We start from the raw sequence: 19,171 nt of genomic DNA on the forward strand, positions 1-19,171 counted from the left end.
TTATACTCATTAAGAACCTCATCCAACTCCATCATGCTTACATTGTCTCCAATCAGTTTTCTTGAGACCACGTAGTGACTGAGGTCAGCCACTTGAAAGAAAAAGGAATAGCTCCTTGGATTTTATATTGCTGTTTAATACCCCTATAAAGCGTACCCAGAAACCATAGCTTCTCTTATTACAACAGTAATGCGTTCTTATATCCGGGGTTGTGATGGCAACAAAGACAGCAGCGGCTCCCTCCGTTTGACGTCATCTGATTTCTAAAATGGAGTCAGGTGGCTGAGCGGTTAAGGAATCGGGCTAGTAATCAGAAGGTTGCTGGTTCGATCCCTGGCTCTGCCAAATGACGTTGACAGTAAGTACACCTGTACTTACTGTAAGTCGCTCTGGATAAGAGCGTCTGCTAATATGACTACATGTAAATGTCAAATAATTGTGTATCTCAGGGTTGAACTTAAACTGAAGACGTGTGACGTGTGACGGTGTGAAAGAAGTCTGAGGGGATCTCCAAAGCCTTCCCAAATGAAGGGTTGATATCAAGAGTATATTTGTGTGATGGGTTAGTGTGTGTGTACGTGTGTGTGTGTGTGTATGTGTGTGTGTCAGTGGGGTGTGGGATCGGGATTGGGGTTGTCAAAAATCGATAGTGTTGACTAATCAGCCGGAGAGAGCAGGAATACAAAATGGCTGCCCTTCCATTTCTGCCACATTTCCTTCTGGGCCCGCTTTCTCAGAGACCTGTTGATAGTTGATTTACTGGAGACTGGAAGGCCCTGGTGAATGATTGATGCCATTCCTTCTCCTGGGGCCTCGGAGCCCTTTTTCTTCATGCAGTTACTCTGAGGGCACTGCCCACGGAAAACACACACAGCTGTCGCTAGAACCTTATTAAAGTGATTAAATAAACAGACTGAGGAAAGGGGGTTTGTATGTGTGTGTCCGTGCACACACGTGTGTGTGTGTGTGTGTGTCCGTGCACACACGTGTGTGTGTGTGTGTGTGTGTGGAGTTGTTTGTGTGGAGCTTGAACACAACTCTGCTGCTAGTATTGATAGCTCAGTGACAGAAAAGCCCTCAAGTGACTGCACAGACATCAAATATGAAACCACAGAAGGGAGGAGAAAGAAACGGGCAGAAATAAACAGTACATGAAATAAAACAGTAAATATGAAGTCTTTGTGTTGAGCATGACAGTTGAGAACGAACGAGCAACAATGAGCGTGTTATTAAAATGGGAAAATTAACAAAATCTACAATGAAACGATTGTTGTCAAAAAGCCATTTCAATTTGAGCATTTCAAATGCTGACGGATTCTTTGACGAACACGCAAAATGATCGCCAAGCCACTGATGCGACGATCTATGTATAGAAGACCTGAAACAAGGCTCGATCAAAGCTGCGATTACTGAAAGCAGCAACCGAAACACTAGCCTTTGTGCTAAACCTATGTAAGCTCAGGAATAAACGCACACTCTGTGTGAACGATTGCGTGTGTGTGACGGTGAGCGTCCGGCGGAGAGCCTCTCACCACCATCCCAGTCTTCAGCAGTAGGTAGTGGACAGTCTGGGTCACGTCGGCCGCGTGCATCAGGTTGTGGTAAGGGTTTTTATGCTTGCTGTAGCCCACCTCCAGGGCCTCCACAAACGACACCACAGCCGAAATCGGGATCTGAAGTGTAGCAAAGGCGATCCACGAGGGAAGGAACACATTTAGGTTTGTTTTTGTTATTATTAAATAATACTTTTTAATCATGATTATATTTATTGCGCACACTTCTCGTTTTCAACGACTGTGGACTGACGATTATGCGTTCAATTGGTTTCCAATTTTAAAGTAATTTCCTGTTCAGTCATTCTACACGGCTCCAAGGCATTTCGGTGTCTCTAACCATGAAAACAATGCTGAATCAGAATCTTTAGAGTGAGACGGTTGTCAGGATCCAACACTAAGCTCCTTACACGGCATGGCAGTGTGTTCAGTCATCAACTTAGTCACACTTAGCTGAATACTATCTTCCTTCGTCACCCAACCAGCTACAAAGGAAAGAATGAACTCAGAAAAGAAGAACTGAAGCCTAACCACTTCCTGAGTTGTCATTATTCTCATGTTGTCTCATCATGAATGAGGATCACACACAGAAATTAGACACATTCAGTGACAGACAAGCCTTCCGAGAAGTTTTCACCTTGAATCGGCTGATGAGATCGTATCTTGTGAGAAGCTCGTAGAATATGAATTTCAGAGCGTGGTCCCCACTGGCCTCGTTCAGCGCAAACACGTCAAACGACCACTTGTCCACATGCTGTCAGGAGAACAAACATGGAAAATAATTATATTGAATCATTTACGATCTTATTTTGCCTTTTTAAATGACAGTTTTACTTTAAACAAATAACTGTGTTAAACTGTGTGTGTGTGCGTGTGTGTGTGATACCTTGAGCACCCCTATGACAGACGGAGGGTAACTTAGGCCCACCATGTTGGAGGTTCGACGGTACATCCTGTTTGAGAGAGGTAAAGACATCAAATGAGGCTGACAAGCAGCTTCAACGCATCAGGCTCAGCAGGGCCCAGAAACTAAACCCAACGGCAACTTTCAAATGTGAACGCAGCTCATGCAAACACCGCATCGACTTAAGTAAAGGACAAAACAGGAGTTCTCATATGATATTATAGTAAGATACATTATGTGTATTTTTGCTATATACTGTAATCAAGACCATGTTTTCCTGAAACATATCAGAATCTGAATTTGAAACCGGTTTGTTGCCAAGTAGGTTTTCACCTACAAGGAATCATCCAATCTTCTATGGTCTGGTGGTGCATAACCATAACCATATAGTGCGAGGACAAACTTATATTGCAATGATAAGTCATTTGAGTATTTGATGGTGCAAAAGGCCATTTTCATCTGCGAATTGAGAAGAAACTGTGGTTCTTCATGCTTGTCAGGCGCACTGTGATGAATTGTGTGTTGGCTGTACACACAGACGGAGTCATTCTAACACGCTGATTTGCAATGGAATTGCAAAATAGATTTGGGAGTGATGGATGGTGACTTTGCTCTTTCCAACTGTCAATATTCACAAACATGTACCATTTCTTTCTATTTCAAGGCATTTGTTACGTCTGTTTTTATTAAAGTGCAATGGAGGCGTGTGTTTGAGTATGTGTTTGTGTGTGTGTTTTTTCATGTGTGTTTGTGTGTGTGTGTCAGCGTGTGTGTGTGAGTCCCCTGACGTGGCACTTCCTGGTGGGCGTGTCACGTGACCAGCGTCTCACCTCTCCACGAAGATCCCAGCCTGCACGGCGTGGACGATGCTGCGGAAGCGAGGCTTTTCTTCCGTTCGCCGCAGCATCAGGCCCATCTGACGCGTGAAGGTGGACGCCAGCCAATCACGTACCTCCGACGGCACCGACTCCGACTGGATGTCGCTGAGCTCATCTTCCGTGTCCACCAATCGCCTGGGAGGAGGAGGGAGGAGGGGGGTCATTAGGTTGTTCATACTGTTTGAGATGACGCCCAGTATATCGGTCATTCATATTTTTGTTATAATGCCCATTAAGATCCAGTATAAACCGGTCGGTCCTACACAGGAGGGTCGGGACAGATAAATCCATCAGCACTAATTACTACAGCACAGAGCTGGTTTCTGGTCTGAGACCAAAACTACATAAATCACCACTTACGTAACATTCAAACTCTGACAAGCTAATTAAAACATTGTTTAAAAATTACATTTTGTGGTGCAACCTTCACCGGTTTCACTACAATATTACTTAAAGTACATCAGGCAAAGACTTAATGCTGGACGCTATGTTGTTTTTCTCATCAGAAGATGGCCTGATCTGAGGGCCTGGACGTAATAGCACCTAAAGTGTCCTGACAAACATGTCAATAGTCATGCCCTGGCTTGCCATAATCCGAACTTGGGCCAGCATGACGACAGAGTTACATAATTCCATAAGCCTTGTCATATCTGGGCTGCAGGACGTGAAAGGAGCAGGACTTATTCTGCTATCTACATCTGCAGGACACTCGACAGCCTGCCATATACAAGGGGGAGCAGAGATAATCTGACCCATAACTAACCTGTCAGTATATATGGACAAACCATTGGTCATCTAACCTGTTGAAACGTTAGGGTAATATAACTTTATTTGTCATAGTGTTGATATCAGTGTATATTCTTCCCTACCTAAAGTCATTGAGCTTTGTGCATTTGTTTTTCCATCTGGGGTATTGGGCTAGGGTTAGGTTTAGCTTTTCCTAACTTTTGAGACCACTTTCCTGGAGACCTTCCAATATGTGTATTTGTACAGAGTGTAGGTTGAATTTGACATATTCAGTAGTGTTCCTACCTGGTCTCCTCGATATACACAGACTCAAGTACAGAGGCAGCATACTCCAGGTTCTTCTTCAGGTCCACAAGCGAAGCCTCCCCTCTCTCTAACTGTTTCACCAGGCACCTTAACCTGCAACGAAGAAACAAAGCTTTCATTAAAACTGAAATTCTTCAGTTTTCTGCAACAACTTAATTTACATTTCCATGAATTACATCTTACAATATTCAATTATATTGATCTATTTCTTAGATCATTTCTTAGATCTTTGTCGATGCTGTTTGTTTCAGCAAGTAACTGACAGTTATGAAGACAAGAACCAATTTACACATTGGTAAGCAGACCTCCATCATCATCTTTTGATGCCTTATTCCTCAATTTCAAAATGGCAAATATAGACCACCAAGGGACTCATCCCTGGGAATTGGCAAAGATCAATTGCAAACATTGTTTGGTATCCCATCAAAACAAATGGCAAACAGCAAGGCAATCTACAGTAAAGCAATCTCAGCCTCTCTACGTGGTAACCTTTAGCAACCTGTGTCATCCGGTTCTTCCTTTGAGGTTCTAAAAATGGATGGTAGTGCATTATTTTCTCTCCTAAGTCTAAGATGATGGTTTCCATTTAGCCAATAAGGCCAGACAGGGCAATGTGATATCAGGGAATATCCTCACAGCCTTGGCAGTCAGCTGCATGCCTGGGCGACCAGTAGAGGCTCAAGGGCCTTACAGACTTTTAACATTGATCATCAAAAAGGTCAAGTATTTTAAAGGCTTTGGATTATTTGGTTGATATTTGCTGTAGTTGCTGATATTGTGTGATATTGTGATATCTGCAGTCTGCTCCTGACCCCAGAGAGACAACATTGGGACAGACAACCACAATTTGCGATGGCCACTGATTTCTGCTCTGGCCATGTCAAAACAACATCATCCAACAAGCAACAAAGTTCTCCTGCCAAATGCCACTGCACAGATGCATGACAACCACTATGGGTGTGAATTACACTGACTGTCTTCAGGAAACTTTGATGCAGAGTAATATTACTGCAAATCTGGTGAAAATGGCAACCCTAAGTGCAGTACTGGGATTCTATGGGACATAGAACACAAAACATGGTTCATGCATTGACTAATGACGGTTATTATCAACAGCTGTGTGTCAGTGAACATTCTCCATCCAAATCTGCATGGAGAAAGGAATAGATACGTATGCCTCCCTGAAAGAACTTGATAATCAGATTGCTATTTAGTCATTGTGATTTAGAGTTAATAATTGGTAATTTTCTTGCTTTTATGTAAAGCAATGCCGCTAGAAATGCTCTTCAACAAAGCCATGGTTAGCAACATCGACTGAAGACCTAGAAAAGATTTTCTTTATCTGCCAGACAAGCTTTGTTGCAAACCCATGGCTTTTGTTTGTCTGTCAATAGCTAGAAAGCCATGTGCTAACAACATTGTTTAATTGCATCTATTTGCCCAGACTCAAAGCTGATTACTAAGTGCTCCCATATTCTTAAATTAGTTTAACAGTGGCCTACTTCCAATGTCATGGTGGTGTTTTCAAAATTTAGATTCCATTGCAACCTTATTTATTCATAATTCAATCCTGGGTTCATGGAAATATGTCTAAAACTTTATTTCAAACGATATGTCAAAGTCATGGGACACTTGAGACGGGAGGCTGGAGATTGGCATTGACACGAGGTATATGAAGGTAAACATTGACGGTCGACTGAATGGATGCCCACTGTCGACTGAACAAAATGGGCCTGTTTACTCTGCTCTTATCAGGAAGAAACTGACAGACCGGGTTAATAGCATCCACCTATCAGATTGCAAGGTCATACGAGAGGGCAAACTGAGGGGCCTCCTAAATTTAACCAATCATGTTTCAGAAAGTAGGCAGGCTCACATATTGATCATGAGTCTGAACAACAGAGGTATCTGGAGCAAATGTGCAATGCTGATTAGATAATTTGAGATTACATTAGATAATGAGGTAAATCCCTTGAAATGAATAGCAAACAGCACTCAGTTATTCCTGATGAATAGTGTACTCTTTCCAGTCAAAAATACCACTTAAAAATCTTTAAGTGGTATTCATGGGAAACACAGACTTTACAATAGATTAAATCAATGATGCCTTTGTAATTTATCGTTTGAATGCCAACCATGTGCTTGGGAAATGCTTCTTACACTGTGAAATGTGTGTACACAATACAATGTGCATCGCATATTGTGAAGTAGGAGAATTAGGAGCATTCTAAGAGCGTTCAGAACGCTCTTAGAATGCTCCTAAGAAGCTCTTAGCGTTAAGAGCTTCTTAACGAATCTGGGAAACCCGGCCATTATTGTTTCCAGAGGGGAATCTTGTTTGCAGCATGTTGTTCCCCCACCAGCGCTGTGAATGATGACATGTCCTCTGATACTGTTGTCCCTACACAAAACACATTCTGTTTTGTTTTGCATTACTGAGGGAACAGATGGGAGAGGAGAAGGCATTAGCACGAAATCAGGTTGAGGATTTTCCCTTAGTTTTTGTTGTGGTGGGTCATGTGGCTTTGGTGGCCTGCTCTGAGTGAACACAAATACAACTACAGGAGCAATCAGGGTTGTTTTCAACTGTGTTTGACCAGTGTTTGACCCACAAAAGACCATTCTTGATCAATTGTGTGCTGAGAATAAACACAGGCAACAACCATTTTCCAAGAAGGGAATTAATTTTCAAAATAAATCCCAACCTTAAAAAAGGACCAAATCAAACATTTGTCCACATGTGGTTGTAGAAGAGCATGTAAGAGCATCTATCAGACTTGACAACAGTCTGACCAACACCTGCCAGTGACAATTTCCCACATAGTACAGAGGAGACAGTACTGTGTGGACCACCACTGGGAAGCAGAGCTTGGCTGCTCCATCCTGCAGCATGTTCTGCGTTGTGAAGGTATTCCGGGCCAGGCAGCATGTAATCAATGCCTCAGGTCAATGTAATCACCCGGGGAGATTAGCATGTATTCAGAGAACGCACACAGGTTTGGACAGATAACAGGAAAACCCTGCTGAACATGATGACTCAGTTAAGCTCAGTCGTAGTGTATCAGGGATCCTGCCAAACTGCCTGCATGAAAACAATGGTTTCTGTGGCTTAGTGCATGGACTCAAACAATGAAAATCATTTTCATAATGTTTAACAAACAAAAAAAGCTGAAAGGTTAGAGAAAGGTTACAAGAAAACATTTAGGACAGAGCACTGAGAGAAGTGGATAATTGACATATCTAACTGTATTAACAGACTTGCTGTTCAAACTTATTTGGCCGAGCTGACAGTTTTACATTTTTATTTTATCCTAATATTAAACCGTACGTCCACAGAAAGCCAGCTGGTTGGTTCCCTTGCTTATCACAAATCTGTTCAAGTTCCAGTACTCCCTCAAACATGTTGGGTCACTGGATTCATTCCTTTGTGTCGTCTGAACAATGCCTGTCTCTCGTGGGAGGTTCAGTTGACAGATCTGTCAAAACCCAACGGAGGGAAGAAAACTCCGGAAAAACACCAGAGATTGGCTGAAAACACCCCCTCCCCCTTACGTCACACAAACATCAAACGCAGAAATACTGTACTGGGCCAAAGAAGAGGTGGAATCAGTTCAGAACCTGGAATATCAAGAACTTTAAAAGAAGGACACCCAGCTGAAACTCAAACTGAAAACTGGAAGCTTCAGCTGCCTGCAGGAGTGACAGTCACCTTGTTCATTTGAAACCCCTTAACCGCTTCCCCATCACTTAGCAGAGGTCAAGTGCCTCTCACGGCAGAGGATGGAGGAAGCGCTGTGTACTGCTCGCTGGTTTTGAGTGAAGGAGTGCAAAAGGAGACCAAAAAAAAAAAAACCCTCTTGCTTCAGCCTGTTAGAGCTTTCTAATGGAAAACGAATCACATTTGCGAACATGTACCAGTCACATGACCCCCTCAGCCCAGTCTGCTACAGCAGCAACAGTCTACCAGCATGATGTCTCATACTTCCAGATACATATGTATACATACTGTATCTGAATATATTTCGCACACGCACAGAAAATAAACCTTGGCCCAAGCCCCCTCTCCCTTACTGGGAGAGTACGCGTGAGGCGACGCCCTGCTTGGCTAAAAGGATCCCCTTGGTGATTCAAGCCAGCCGAGTCATCATTTTTAAAACACTCGCTCCATTCATCCTCCACATGGGTTTTTATGGTTACACTGTGTTGTGTGTTCATTACCAAGCTCCACAGAAACCACAGCTACATCAATTCAAAAGGGTGACTCGTAAACCATCATTCACACCTCAGCCTCCCGGGACATCTCTGCTAAGGCCTTCACCTCTATGTATGAAGGAAATCCAGATGAGTAGTGGAGGCCGGGTGAGTTACAGCGATACACATTGTGCCTTCAGAGGCAGATCGGTACCTTCTGGAAGCTCTGACCTGTGGTGACATCACCAAGGGAGTATGGTAGTTTAATATGGGTGTATGCTAGCATGATTTGCTTATGCATGTGTGTGCACTGTTGTATGTGTGTGTGTGCACATGTTTGTGCGTGCGAGCGAGTGTATGCATGTGTGACGTTCTGTGGTGTCTTTGATCCGTCTGAAGCTGTTGTACTGTAGGACATACAACAGTGTTTAGTGCATTTTCTAATCCGAGCAGCCTTTCTCCAGTTCCAGGAAAGTCTTTTGCTAAGAAATACTATCATTTCTAAACACAGAGAAGAGCTTAACACAGTTTTACAATAAGTCAGGAGACATGATTACACAAATGTTGTGTGTGTGTTTGGGTGTTTGTGTAGATATGTAATTTACTCAAGACTCAGAACTGACCTCCTTCCCTATTTTTTTACTCTTGTGATATAGCCTCATTCACCCTTGCCCCATTAAAACTCTGGACGGCAGCCAGGTTCCTGAACTTTCTGAAACAGGCCTGACGTCATCTCGACTCTCTTACCCTGCCTGCCCTGCAAGCACTTAACACCCTGTCATGACGAACGACTTCAAACTGCCATTTGGCCACCGCCTCTCACAGCTCTGAAAGAGATTTCATGAGATTCCCCCCTCTCCGCTGCGATCCTTTAATGAGGTGGCGTAGCTCAACAAAATGGAAACAACTGCTGCTTGAAAAAGCCAAAGAGGGGCTGGAGGACTCTCTCTACATTCGGAAGCTTACCGGGGGAGTGAAGAAGTAAACGTTGGGAGGCTCAGCACGTCAGCAACCTGACCAGAGCGGCCTCAGTTTGAATACGGTCTTGGTCTTTTGTTGCGTGTCCACCCTGCTCTCTCTCTCTGTCTCTCTCTCTCTCTCTCTCTCTCTCTCTCTCTCTCTCTCTCTCTCTCTCTCTCTCTCTGTCTCTCTCTCTCTCTCTCTCTCTCTCTCTCTCTCTCTCCCAGCCTTTCCTGTCACATTTCACTTAAAACTGTCCAATAAAGCATGAAAAATGCCAAAAAGAAATGATCTTATGAAAAAAGCATTGGTCGGGGTCTGGGAGACACTTGGCAATCAATTAACGGTCTTGACTTTCCTTTCTTTCTCATCGGAGCAGTGACCGTAATGATGACTCATGTCGCCTAATTAGCCAGGAGAACAAATGGTAGGCAGTAAGAATAGAATAATTTGGAATTAAAACATGCAAGCGTTGGAACATGTTGCATTGCTGCATAATTAAGGACTTAATGAAGTTGTTAATGACTGTGGCGTTGGCCCATTCAGTCACAGTGGTACAAGAAAGGATGGAGTGATATCTACATGGAGGGGGAGGGGTCCACATCAGAGGGTCACACCTGTCATCCAACCAGATGTGGATAATTTGACTGACATTGTTCTTAAATAGGCAGAATCACGTGTTGACTAATGACCTCATTAATGTGTTGTGTACAGTAATGTTACAGAGGGGATAATTGGCAAGGATCTCACAATAGGACGCTTATGGCTGTGGGACAACTTTCATTCACAGGACTATGATGCAGGTTCACAGTCAGCAGTAGCGTTCTGCAACCACAGATGTTTTAACCGTGTACAAATGTAGAGGAACCGGAGAATATGTTCTAAATGCCACACAGATGTGCCAGGCACGGTGATGTAGTATATGTTCTGCTATGTCACCGACCAGTCCAGTGAAGTCCTTTAATGCTCTAAACCTTGGGCTTAACATTTGGCTTAAACTGTATTAACTCTGATTCCTTTCAGTGGAGTCCCCCACTGTTTCATACAGAGGCCTAATCCTTACACTGTGGAAGGAAAGACAAGCTCTCCAACGTCTACAATCACCACACAATGAATACTGTTCAAAACACGTCAAGACAATGAGACTTACACACACACACACACACACAAGCCCACACCCACACAAGCACACCGATACATGGATAATAAACCCCAACAAACTGAGTACCAAACGTTCCAAACCCAACAATGTGACACAGCTCACATCGTTCCTACATCGTCCCCATGGCGATGGCCACCCCCCCTGAGCTGTCAATCAAGCCAAGTCAGCCATGTTGACGTGTGTGAGGGGAGAAGGATATAATCCCTGTCCCAGCAGGGCGCCATGGTTACGTCATCCACCAGATTAAATTAGATGAAAAATGGGGAGGGCATGAGAGAAAGTGAAAAATAGAGATATAGAAAGAGAGAAAAAAAGACACGAGTAACTGGGGGGTCCAGATGGTGAAAGGAAGATAGTGACATTGTGTGTCTCGGTGCGAGTAAAAGAAACAACACTGTAATAGGTAAACACTGGGTACAGTAGTACACATACACACACACGCACACACACACAGCTTTACAACATGCTTTGTTTTCTATCATGGCCAGGAAGGTGTCCATTAAATGGCGATAACTTACTTAAAACAATTCAATAGAGTGAAATCCAACTGTCAAAGGTCAGTACATAAGGTCAAGGTAAGCTGAAAATACGCACAAAAGGATACATTCTAGGAGTTTGTCAGGCAGCAAACTAGAAACACGACCGTTTTGACAGCATCACTACAGGCGTTCTGGGTAGTAACTTTCTCATGAATTTCCTTTCAGAACAACATTGCTTTTGTCAGGCGTCATTCACAAAACCGCTCCAGCACTCTCCCACTCCAAAACTGTAAAACGTTCAGCCGCCGCGGATGACAAGTGACACTCGAAAAGTGTTCTACCTGAGTAAAGCGAGGACCAGGGAGAAAAAGTGACACCGACATTCTCCCAAACGAAGGACGCAGGCAGCCCCCGACCGCGAGCGCTGCGGCGGGCAGCGAACGTCTCACCGCGGGCGGGCGTGGAGGGCCGGGTCCTGGGAGACCCGCTAGAGTCTCCTGCTCAGTCACACGTGACGTGATCTCCAGTCGCTGGATGTCCAGGCTCTCAGGAGCTGACGCGACTTCGTGGAAGAGAACACACAGGGGAGTCAGGTGGCTGAGCGGTGAGGGAAGCGGGCTAGTAATCCGAAGGTTGCCAGTTCGATTCCCGGTCATGCCAACTGACGTTGTGTCCTTGGGCAAGGCACTTCACCCTACTTGCCTCGGGGGAATGTCCCTGTACTTACTGTAAGTCGCTCTGGATAAGAGCGTCTGCTAAATGACTAAATGTAAATGTAACGCCTCTGTGATTTTGCCATAATGGAGTTTCATTGTTGACTTTGACTGTCCTTTGTAAGGTGACCCTCAGAATGTGGTGAGCGGTGTGTGGTCGACTACATAGCTAGGGGGTAATGGAAATTAGATCACAAGAGTTAAGGTCAGGGGTGAAAGCATACTTTAAAGGTACTTTGGGTGTCTTTCTTGTGGCAAAGTGAAGAGGAAGGTGAAAAGGTGAATATTTATGCTTTGTGAAGCTTGTCCTAACACGCATAGACACAAACACACACGCATGTACCCACACACACAACACACACTACACAGAGAGGTAACTCAATGAAATATTGAGAGATAGATGAGGTAGAGTACCTTTGGTTAGATTTTCCTCAAGGATTCAAAGTCGTAGCAAACAGTTCTACAGTAAATTAATTACACTAGTCTTTCAGACACCCTGAAGGTAAACTATTTCTGTGGATCCAATTCTGTATTCTTACCCTTGGAAAAGGCTTTAAGTTCCCCTAGACAAGCCTTTAATCTTCTGTGTTTTCTCAGTGAAGTGTGGATAATGCCATTTCTGTGGTTGACCTAACAGAACTCCTCTCTAACTTAGACTGACTTGCTTGTAGTTGAACAGGAGCAGAGAATAAAACACTACATTAGAAGTCAAGAATAGGTAAGCCACACAATTAGCCAGCCTCAATCACCTTCCAAGGTCAGTCATTGCCCATTCACAGATTAATTATCTTTTGTTGCATTGTTGTCAAGCCTTGGTCACTCTATAGCTAATTAGTATTCCATTATCAGCTCAATTAAGCCTAATTAATTAGCAGCACTGCTGGAACAAAAGATGGCGTGGGGAGCCCAATACGGAAAACTCAACACTGGAGACGTAACACCAATCTGAGTTCATGTTCTCCGCGGTGTCTCCCTCAAGGACCCTTTGTTATCTCGTTCCAAATGGCGCAGCGTGGTAAAGACTCATTAACAGACAAAAGGTTCCCTCCAAGGCGATGTTCACAAAGTTAGAACATCGTAACGACCTACCTACTTTTCTATTCCTAAGGATTTTGCTGTGACAGTGAAAGAGTGATTGAGGATTTGAGTGATTCAGGAAGTAGAATTTAATACAAAAAGGCTTATTTCGCTGACAAGCATTGTACTCCTTAACTGTCTCCTTGCCTTGCCTATAAAAGACTATGTGAACGATGTTAAGAGAATGGACCTGTTTGAAAAGACTATGAAAAGACTTTAGTGAGTGGATGAGTGAATGGGGCCTGAGTAACTCTGTTTGACTTATTTTGTTTTGAAAAGAAGCTACTATACACAGATAGGATAGCAATGTTTTTACAGCAACCCTGAAATCCAAACATTTACGTGTAATTCTCTTTAGTGCGAGAACACACACACACACCAAGCCAAGCAGACAAAGCGTCATTAATCACATGTTGATGAAAGAGCCATCTATTCTGTGGCAAACAACATTATTCAATTTCTGATGTCAATGTCAGATTCCTCCAGGAGTCAGCCAGTATGTACAAAGCATTTAGACAGACTAACATCCCTGATCACTGATAACAAGGACAGTGTCTGGAATGTAAGGTGGGTTGGACCTAAGACGAGCCCACTGATCCCAGGCAAGATCAATCAAGCACAGATCCAAATGACTAATATTTGCATTCCCCCCATCAGTGCGGTACAAAATAATAACACAACACGATTCATAAATGTGGTCGTCGTTGAATAACCGCGGCATCTGCTTTGCTCTAAAAACAAAGTATCTCACATCTGGGAGCATGGGCCAATCTCAAGCCTGGCCCTAGTGCCCGGGCAGCTCCCCCCAGTCTGCACGTCCTGGCCCCAGTGCCCGGGCAGATCCCCCCCAGTCTGCACGTCCCTGTGGGCCCGTGGAGACTGGGCTGGGCACACCCGTACCGTCAGGAACCGTGGCGTAAACAGAGCAGGGATGATGGCCTGAGTGCCTCTCTCTCTCCCGGGTCATCCCCTCCAGGAGGGATGATGCCAGCGGAGAGATGCAGGAGGGATGGGCGGATGATTTACAGGGCGAGATTAAGTGGGTGATGCTCCGGATGAATCTCCATTATTCCACCATGTCCTGTGCCAGGGGCCCCCCCACCATGTCCTGTGCCAGGGGCCTCCCCACCATGTCCTGTGCCAGGGGCCTCCCCACCATGTCCTGTGCCAGGGGCCCCCCCACCATGTCCTGTTCCAGGGGCCTCCCCACCATGTCCTGTTCCAGGGGCCTCCCCACCATGTCCTGTGCCAGGGCCCCCCCCACCATGTCCTGTTCCAGGGGCCTCCCCACCATGTCCTGTGCCAGGGGCCTCCCCACCATGTCCTGTGCCAGGGGCCTCCCCACCATGTCCTGTGCCAGGGGCCCCACCACCATGTCCTGTGCCAGGGGCCTCCCCACCATGTCCTGTGCCAGCGGCCTCCCCACCATGTCCTGTGCCAGGGGCCCCACCACCATGTCCTGTGCCAGGGGCCCCACCACCATGTCCTGTGCCAGGGGCCTCCCCACCATGTCCTGTGCCAGGGGCCCCCCCACCATGTCCTGTGCCAGGGGCCTCCCCACCATGTCCTGTGCCAGGGGCCTCCCCACCATGTCCTGTGCCAGGGGCCTCCGGAGGCCCGTGTGAGGGGAGCATGTGGACCTTTACATTGTGGTACTTGCTTCACTTACATTTTACATTTAGTCATTTAGCAGACACTCTTATCCAGAGCGACTTACAGTAAGTACAGGGACATTCCCCAGAGGCAAGTAGGGTGAAGTGCCTTGCCCAAGGACACAACGTCATTTGGCACGGCCGGGAATCGAACTGGCAACCTTCAGATTGCTAGCCCGATTCCCTAACCGCTCAGCCACCTGCACTTGAGACACAGCATGTACTTACACTCTTCAAATAAGTGTTTATAGGTAAAAGAAAACATCCCCATCAATATTCTACCTCAAATGATTGAAAACATTCTCGTTAAGAATTTTGTTCTTTTTTTTTTTGATCAAAGAGTTGATTTCAAGCATAGCAACACACAACAGCAACATTGAATCGATGGAATTGATCTGTCAGTGAATGCTTCTACCTCTCCCACAAAGAGGTGTAAATACATCTCGCCAGACTCTCATCCAGCAGCTGTAGGATGGAAGTTGGGTTTTGGGGTGTTTGTATGTGTTGTACTGTTTACCGTTAGTGTGTGCACTGTATGTGTGTGTGTGTGTGTGTGAATGTGTGTGTGCGTGTGTGAAAGTGAGTGTGCGTGAAAGTGAGTGTGCGTGAAAGTGTGTGTGAAAGTGTGTGTGAAACTGTGTGTGTGTATGTGTGTGTGTGGCGGGGTAGGAGGATCGGAGGGTTCACTCTGCACCTGTGTCTCTAAAGAGCCACGAGGCAGCAGTGAACATGGCCAGCGAGCTCAGGGAAAGGGGAAGAAAGGAGCACCTGATTCCACACGGAGGGGAAGGGAAAGGACAAGATCAGTTGAGAGGAATGTAATTAGCTCAGCTCCAAGGTTCATTTGAGCTGGCCAATTACCCGTCTAATTATCAGGTGCAGGGAGAAAGGGATGGACGGAGGGGGGGGGGGCACAGGGGGAGGGGAGAGGGAGAGGAAGGGGGGAGGGAAGAGAGAGAAAGAGAGAGAGGGGAGGGAGATATATACGTATGAGATCATTATGGGACCACCAACCGCACCGTGAGGAGGGTCTAGTTGCAGTGCTGGGACGTTTCTAAAGCTAGTCTAGGATTGTAAACCACAGTTTGAACAAAATGTATGTTTAGAGAGATTGAAAAAACACAAGAAATATAATTTCATCCTCAATTCTAGACCTTCTAGACCTGTGGCAGGTATATAAGCCAAATGAGTGCATTTCCTTCTTTATATAATTGTATGTGCCTTGTCCTCATCTACGTACATCTGTGTTCTGCGGTGGTTTGTATTATTCAAACTGAATCACCAGCAGTAAATACATCTCACATCACTGTCTGACAAATAGCCTCTGACGGCTGAAAGAAGTAAGAGAAGGGAGTCGTAAAAGAGAGAGCAGGGGTAATAGGATCTAATGGGATGTTCTTGAAATGCAGCCAAAGCCCTCAACACTGGCTGCCTGATTACTGTCATTGGCCGGGTTTCCCAGATTCGTTAAGAAGCTCTTAACGCTAAGAGCTTCTTAGGAGCGTTCTAAGAGCGTTCTAGAGCGTTATTAGAACGCTCTTAAGAAGCTCTTAGCGTTAAGAGCTTCTTAACGAATCTGGGAAACCCGGCCATTAACAGCAGCAAAGCTCCGCTTTCCCTCGTCGCTCCTCACAACGGCGTGATATCTGTCCCCCTCTGCTCCTGCCCTTCCTCTAGGACCTCCATCCCTCTCATCCCTCTCATCCCTCTCATCCCTCTCATCCCTCACGTCCTTCCCTCCCCCCAACGTGAGTTCACAGGATGCGGAGTGGAGAAATCCTGAACACAGAGGTGCCCCTGTGTGTTTGTTATGACTCAGGTCTCTCCTTCCCTCACTCTCTCTTTCTCTCTCTCTCCCTGGCTCCTCTCTCTATTTCTCTCCTTCTTTCCCCTCTCTCTCCCTCCGTCTCTCTATCTCTCTCCATCTCTCCCTCACTCTCACCCTCTCGCCCTCCCTCTCTCCCTCCTTTCTCCCTCCCTTTCTCGATCTCTCTCCCTCTATTTCTCTCCTTCTCTCTCACCCTCTCTCCCTCCCTCTCTCTCTCCTTTCTCCCCCCCTCTCCCGATCTCTCTCCCTCTATTTCTCTCTCTATCTCTCCGTCCCCCTATCTCTCCTCTCTCTCTTTCTAACCCTACTACCCCTAAACCACAAACATCAGTCCATAGCCTGGATGCCTGAGCAGCATGCGTCATAAAGGCACAGAGACAAAATGCTCTGAGGCAGAGCAGAAACTAGACCAGCTGGACAGTGTTTCCACTCCCATACCCCCCCCCCCCCCCGCCCTAAGACATGTAGCTGGACACCCGCCATGAACCGAGATTTTAAAATCATTACTGCTTTTACTGTTGGGTGAAAGGATAACACTGCAATAGTGACCCAACAACTCAAGTGAAAGAGTTAATTTGTTTTTTATTTCTGAGGGCAGACGTCGTTTAGATGGAGCAAACGCGGAATTGGTAGGGGTTGAGTTCAAACTGTAGACTGTTGCGAAGTGATTTGGATAATTTGCTTTAATGTCTTTCACGATTGATCAGTTTGTAAAAAAAAGGTTCCTGTATGTTTCGGATTCTCATTGCTCTGCAGGAAGATATTAGGGTCCTGTTCTTCACATAGAGAAACCTTGGTGTTCCTTTTAAAACCTGACCAACTTGGGCCCCGTTTGAATAACATTCACTTGTCCTTCCTCCCTTCCTGGAGCTGTTCTCTACACAGCAAACATGACGGCTAGGTTGTGAGGGAATGATGCACTTGTACAGATTACACACAGGGCCTTGGATGGATGGTGTTTTAGCAAGAACTCTGATTGAAAAACCACAAGCAGGGATAAACTGTTACATGATCTGTGACTCCACAAGCACCACTCTAAGAAGAACTACTTAGGAACTAATGGTGCTCACGCCATAGAGAAGAGAGTGAAGAGAGGGAATCGAGAGATTGTGTGCGCATACAGCTGGGCTCAACCAAATGAACACAAAGCAGAGGCTTAATGGTTTTAGTGTCAGGAGGTTGATCTGGAGTTTTGCCCATTTAAGAATAGAAAGATGTATAGTATACAAACAAACCACCCCCCCCCCTGCCACCCAGACCCTCTTTTCTCTATCTTGATCTACTATCTCTCTTTCTTTGCTATCTCTCTATCCCTCCATCTCTTTCTCTCATTTACACACACACACACACATTTGCACGCACACACACAGCACACACATACAGTGCTGTACACACAAACACATTCTCTTGCCCCCCCCCCATCCACCCCCCCCTCTCTGTGCAAAGGCTATCTTTCCCTCCATCTGTGTTAGAGGCTGTCCTGGTGTGTCAGTAATGACAAAGTCCCAGCATTCCTTGCAGCCAATTAGCCCAGGCATAATTACACAGACACATATGGAGCTGTCAATCAATAGAGCTCCACACAGGAACTCTGCCCACCCAGGGCTGCCAGCAGACCCAGCAGAGAAGCCCAACAGCTAGCTTAACAGCTAGCTACCACTTCCAGCTACCACACACTGACTGTGGCAACACGCAACCTGACACAAACCAGATTCAATCATAACTACAATAACAGTGTCACTCCAAAAACGAAAAAGGCAAAAATAATTATAACCACACGGCACAAAACTGACAGTGAGTTAGTAAAAGCAAATTCTCTAAATGAGAAATTTATCAGGAAGAAAAAGAAAACCAATGTCTTATGACAGATACGTAGACTACTGCGCCAACAGACGTACAGCAGGCACATTTTTCTGTAGCGAATAAATAAATCAAGCCTCGGTTAAAATAGTAAACAATATAAGAATGACGTCAGCAGCCATCTGATAGAATTACTAAACAGTTGAGGGCAAACAGACAACCAAGGGTGATTAGAACAGGGGTTGTACGGGATACGAACACATATGTTGCACACCATATGGCGGACAGTATGGCAGAGATCAGAAGAAAGTTTGGGTTATAAGTAAAAATATTTCTTTTTGTAACGTAGCTATTTAATCTGCGCTTGTGATGAGGTAGATCTGCCTGAGGCAAACGTCACCTGTGGACCACAGGGTCATCCTCTTGGTCTAATAGCAGATGCATAGAGAGCTCATCTGACTCATACTGTTCTGCGTGTGTGTGTACGTTTGCACACAAAAGAACATTTGAAACTTTAAAGATGTTGCATATTTCCTTGCATCGTGGGCCCATCATTCATTCATTATCGATTCCCAAAACGGAATAAATAAAGGCCTCGCCCTCTGACTCAATCGATTCCTTTATTTCCCAGGAGTATCAGAGCAACTTTGGCCAAGCTCACCTAATGAACTTCAAGATTGCTGTGCAAAGAAAACATGACTAAACAATTAGTCGTTGTTAAGTCATTTACAAACACGTGGCATATTTCTTTATTCAGACAAGACACTAATCACTTGGTAATTATACTGTACACACTTTCACACAGTGTAAAAAAAAATGCTCAGGGATGTGTGTGTGCGTGCTTGTGTGTGTGTGTTCGGCTGTGTATTGTTTCGGGTTTCGATTGGTTATGAAGCCCTTTGTAACATTGATTGTTAATTT

The 19,171-nt window shown here is 45.2% G+C and overlaps 1 protein-coding gene across 1 annotated transcript in view; it reads right to left on the bottom strand.

The window, feature by feature from the left end:
• Positions 1-19,171, bottom strand: part of LOC134036058 (dual specificity calcium/calmodulin-dependent 3',5'-cyclic nucleotide phosphodiesterase 1A-like) — a 45,163-nt gene that overhangs the window by 6,353 nt on the left and 19,639 nt on the right. The window contains exons 5-9 of the mRNA XM_062480789.1: positions 4,368-4,481; positions 3,288-3,470; positions 2,440-2,506; positions 2,191-2,307; positions 1,533-1,673 (exon numbers count right to left, since the gene is read on the bottom strand). Coding sequence (XP_062336773.1) covers positions 1,533-1,673; positions 2,191-2,307; positions 2,440-2,506; positions 3,288-3,470; positions 4,368-4,481 — 622 coding nt within the window. The remainder of the gene's footprint in view (positions 1-1,532; positions 1,674-2,190; positions 2,308-2,439; positions 2,507-3,287; positions 3,471-4,367; positions 4,482-19,171) is intronic.

This window comes from Osmerus eperlanus, chromosome 16 (genome assembly GCF_963692335.1).
Source record: "Osmerus eperlanus chromosome 16, fOsmEpe2.1, whole genome shotgun sequence".
Classification (NCBI taxonomy): Eukaryota; Metazoa; Chordata; class Actinopteri; order Osmeriformes; family Osmeridae; genus Osmerus; species Osmerus eperlanus.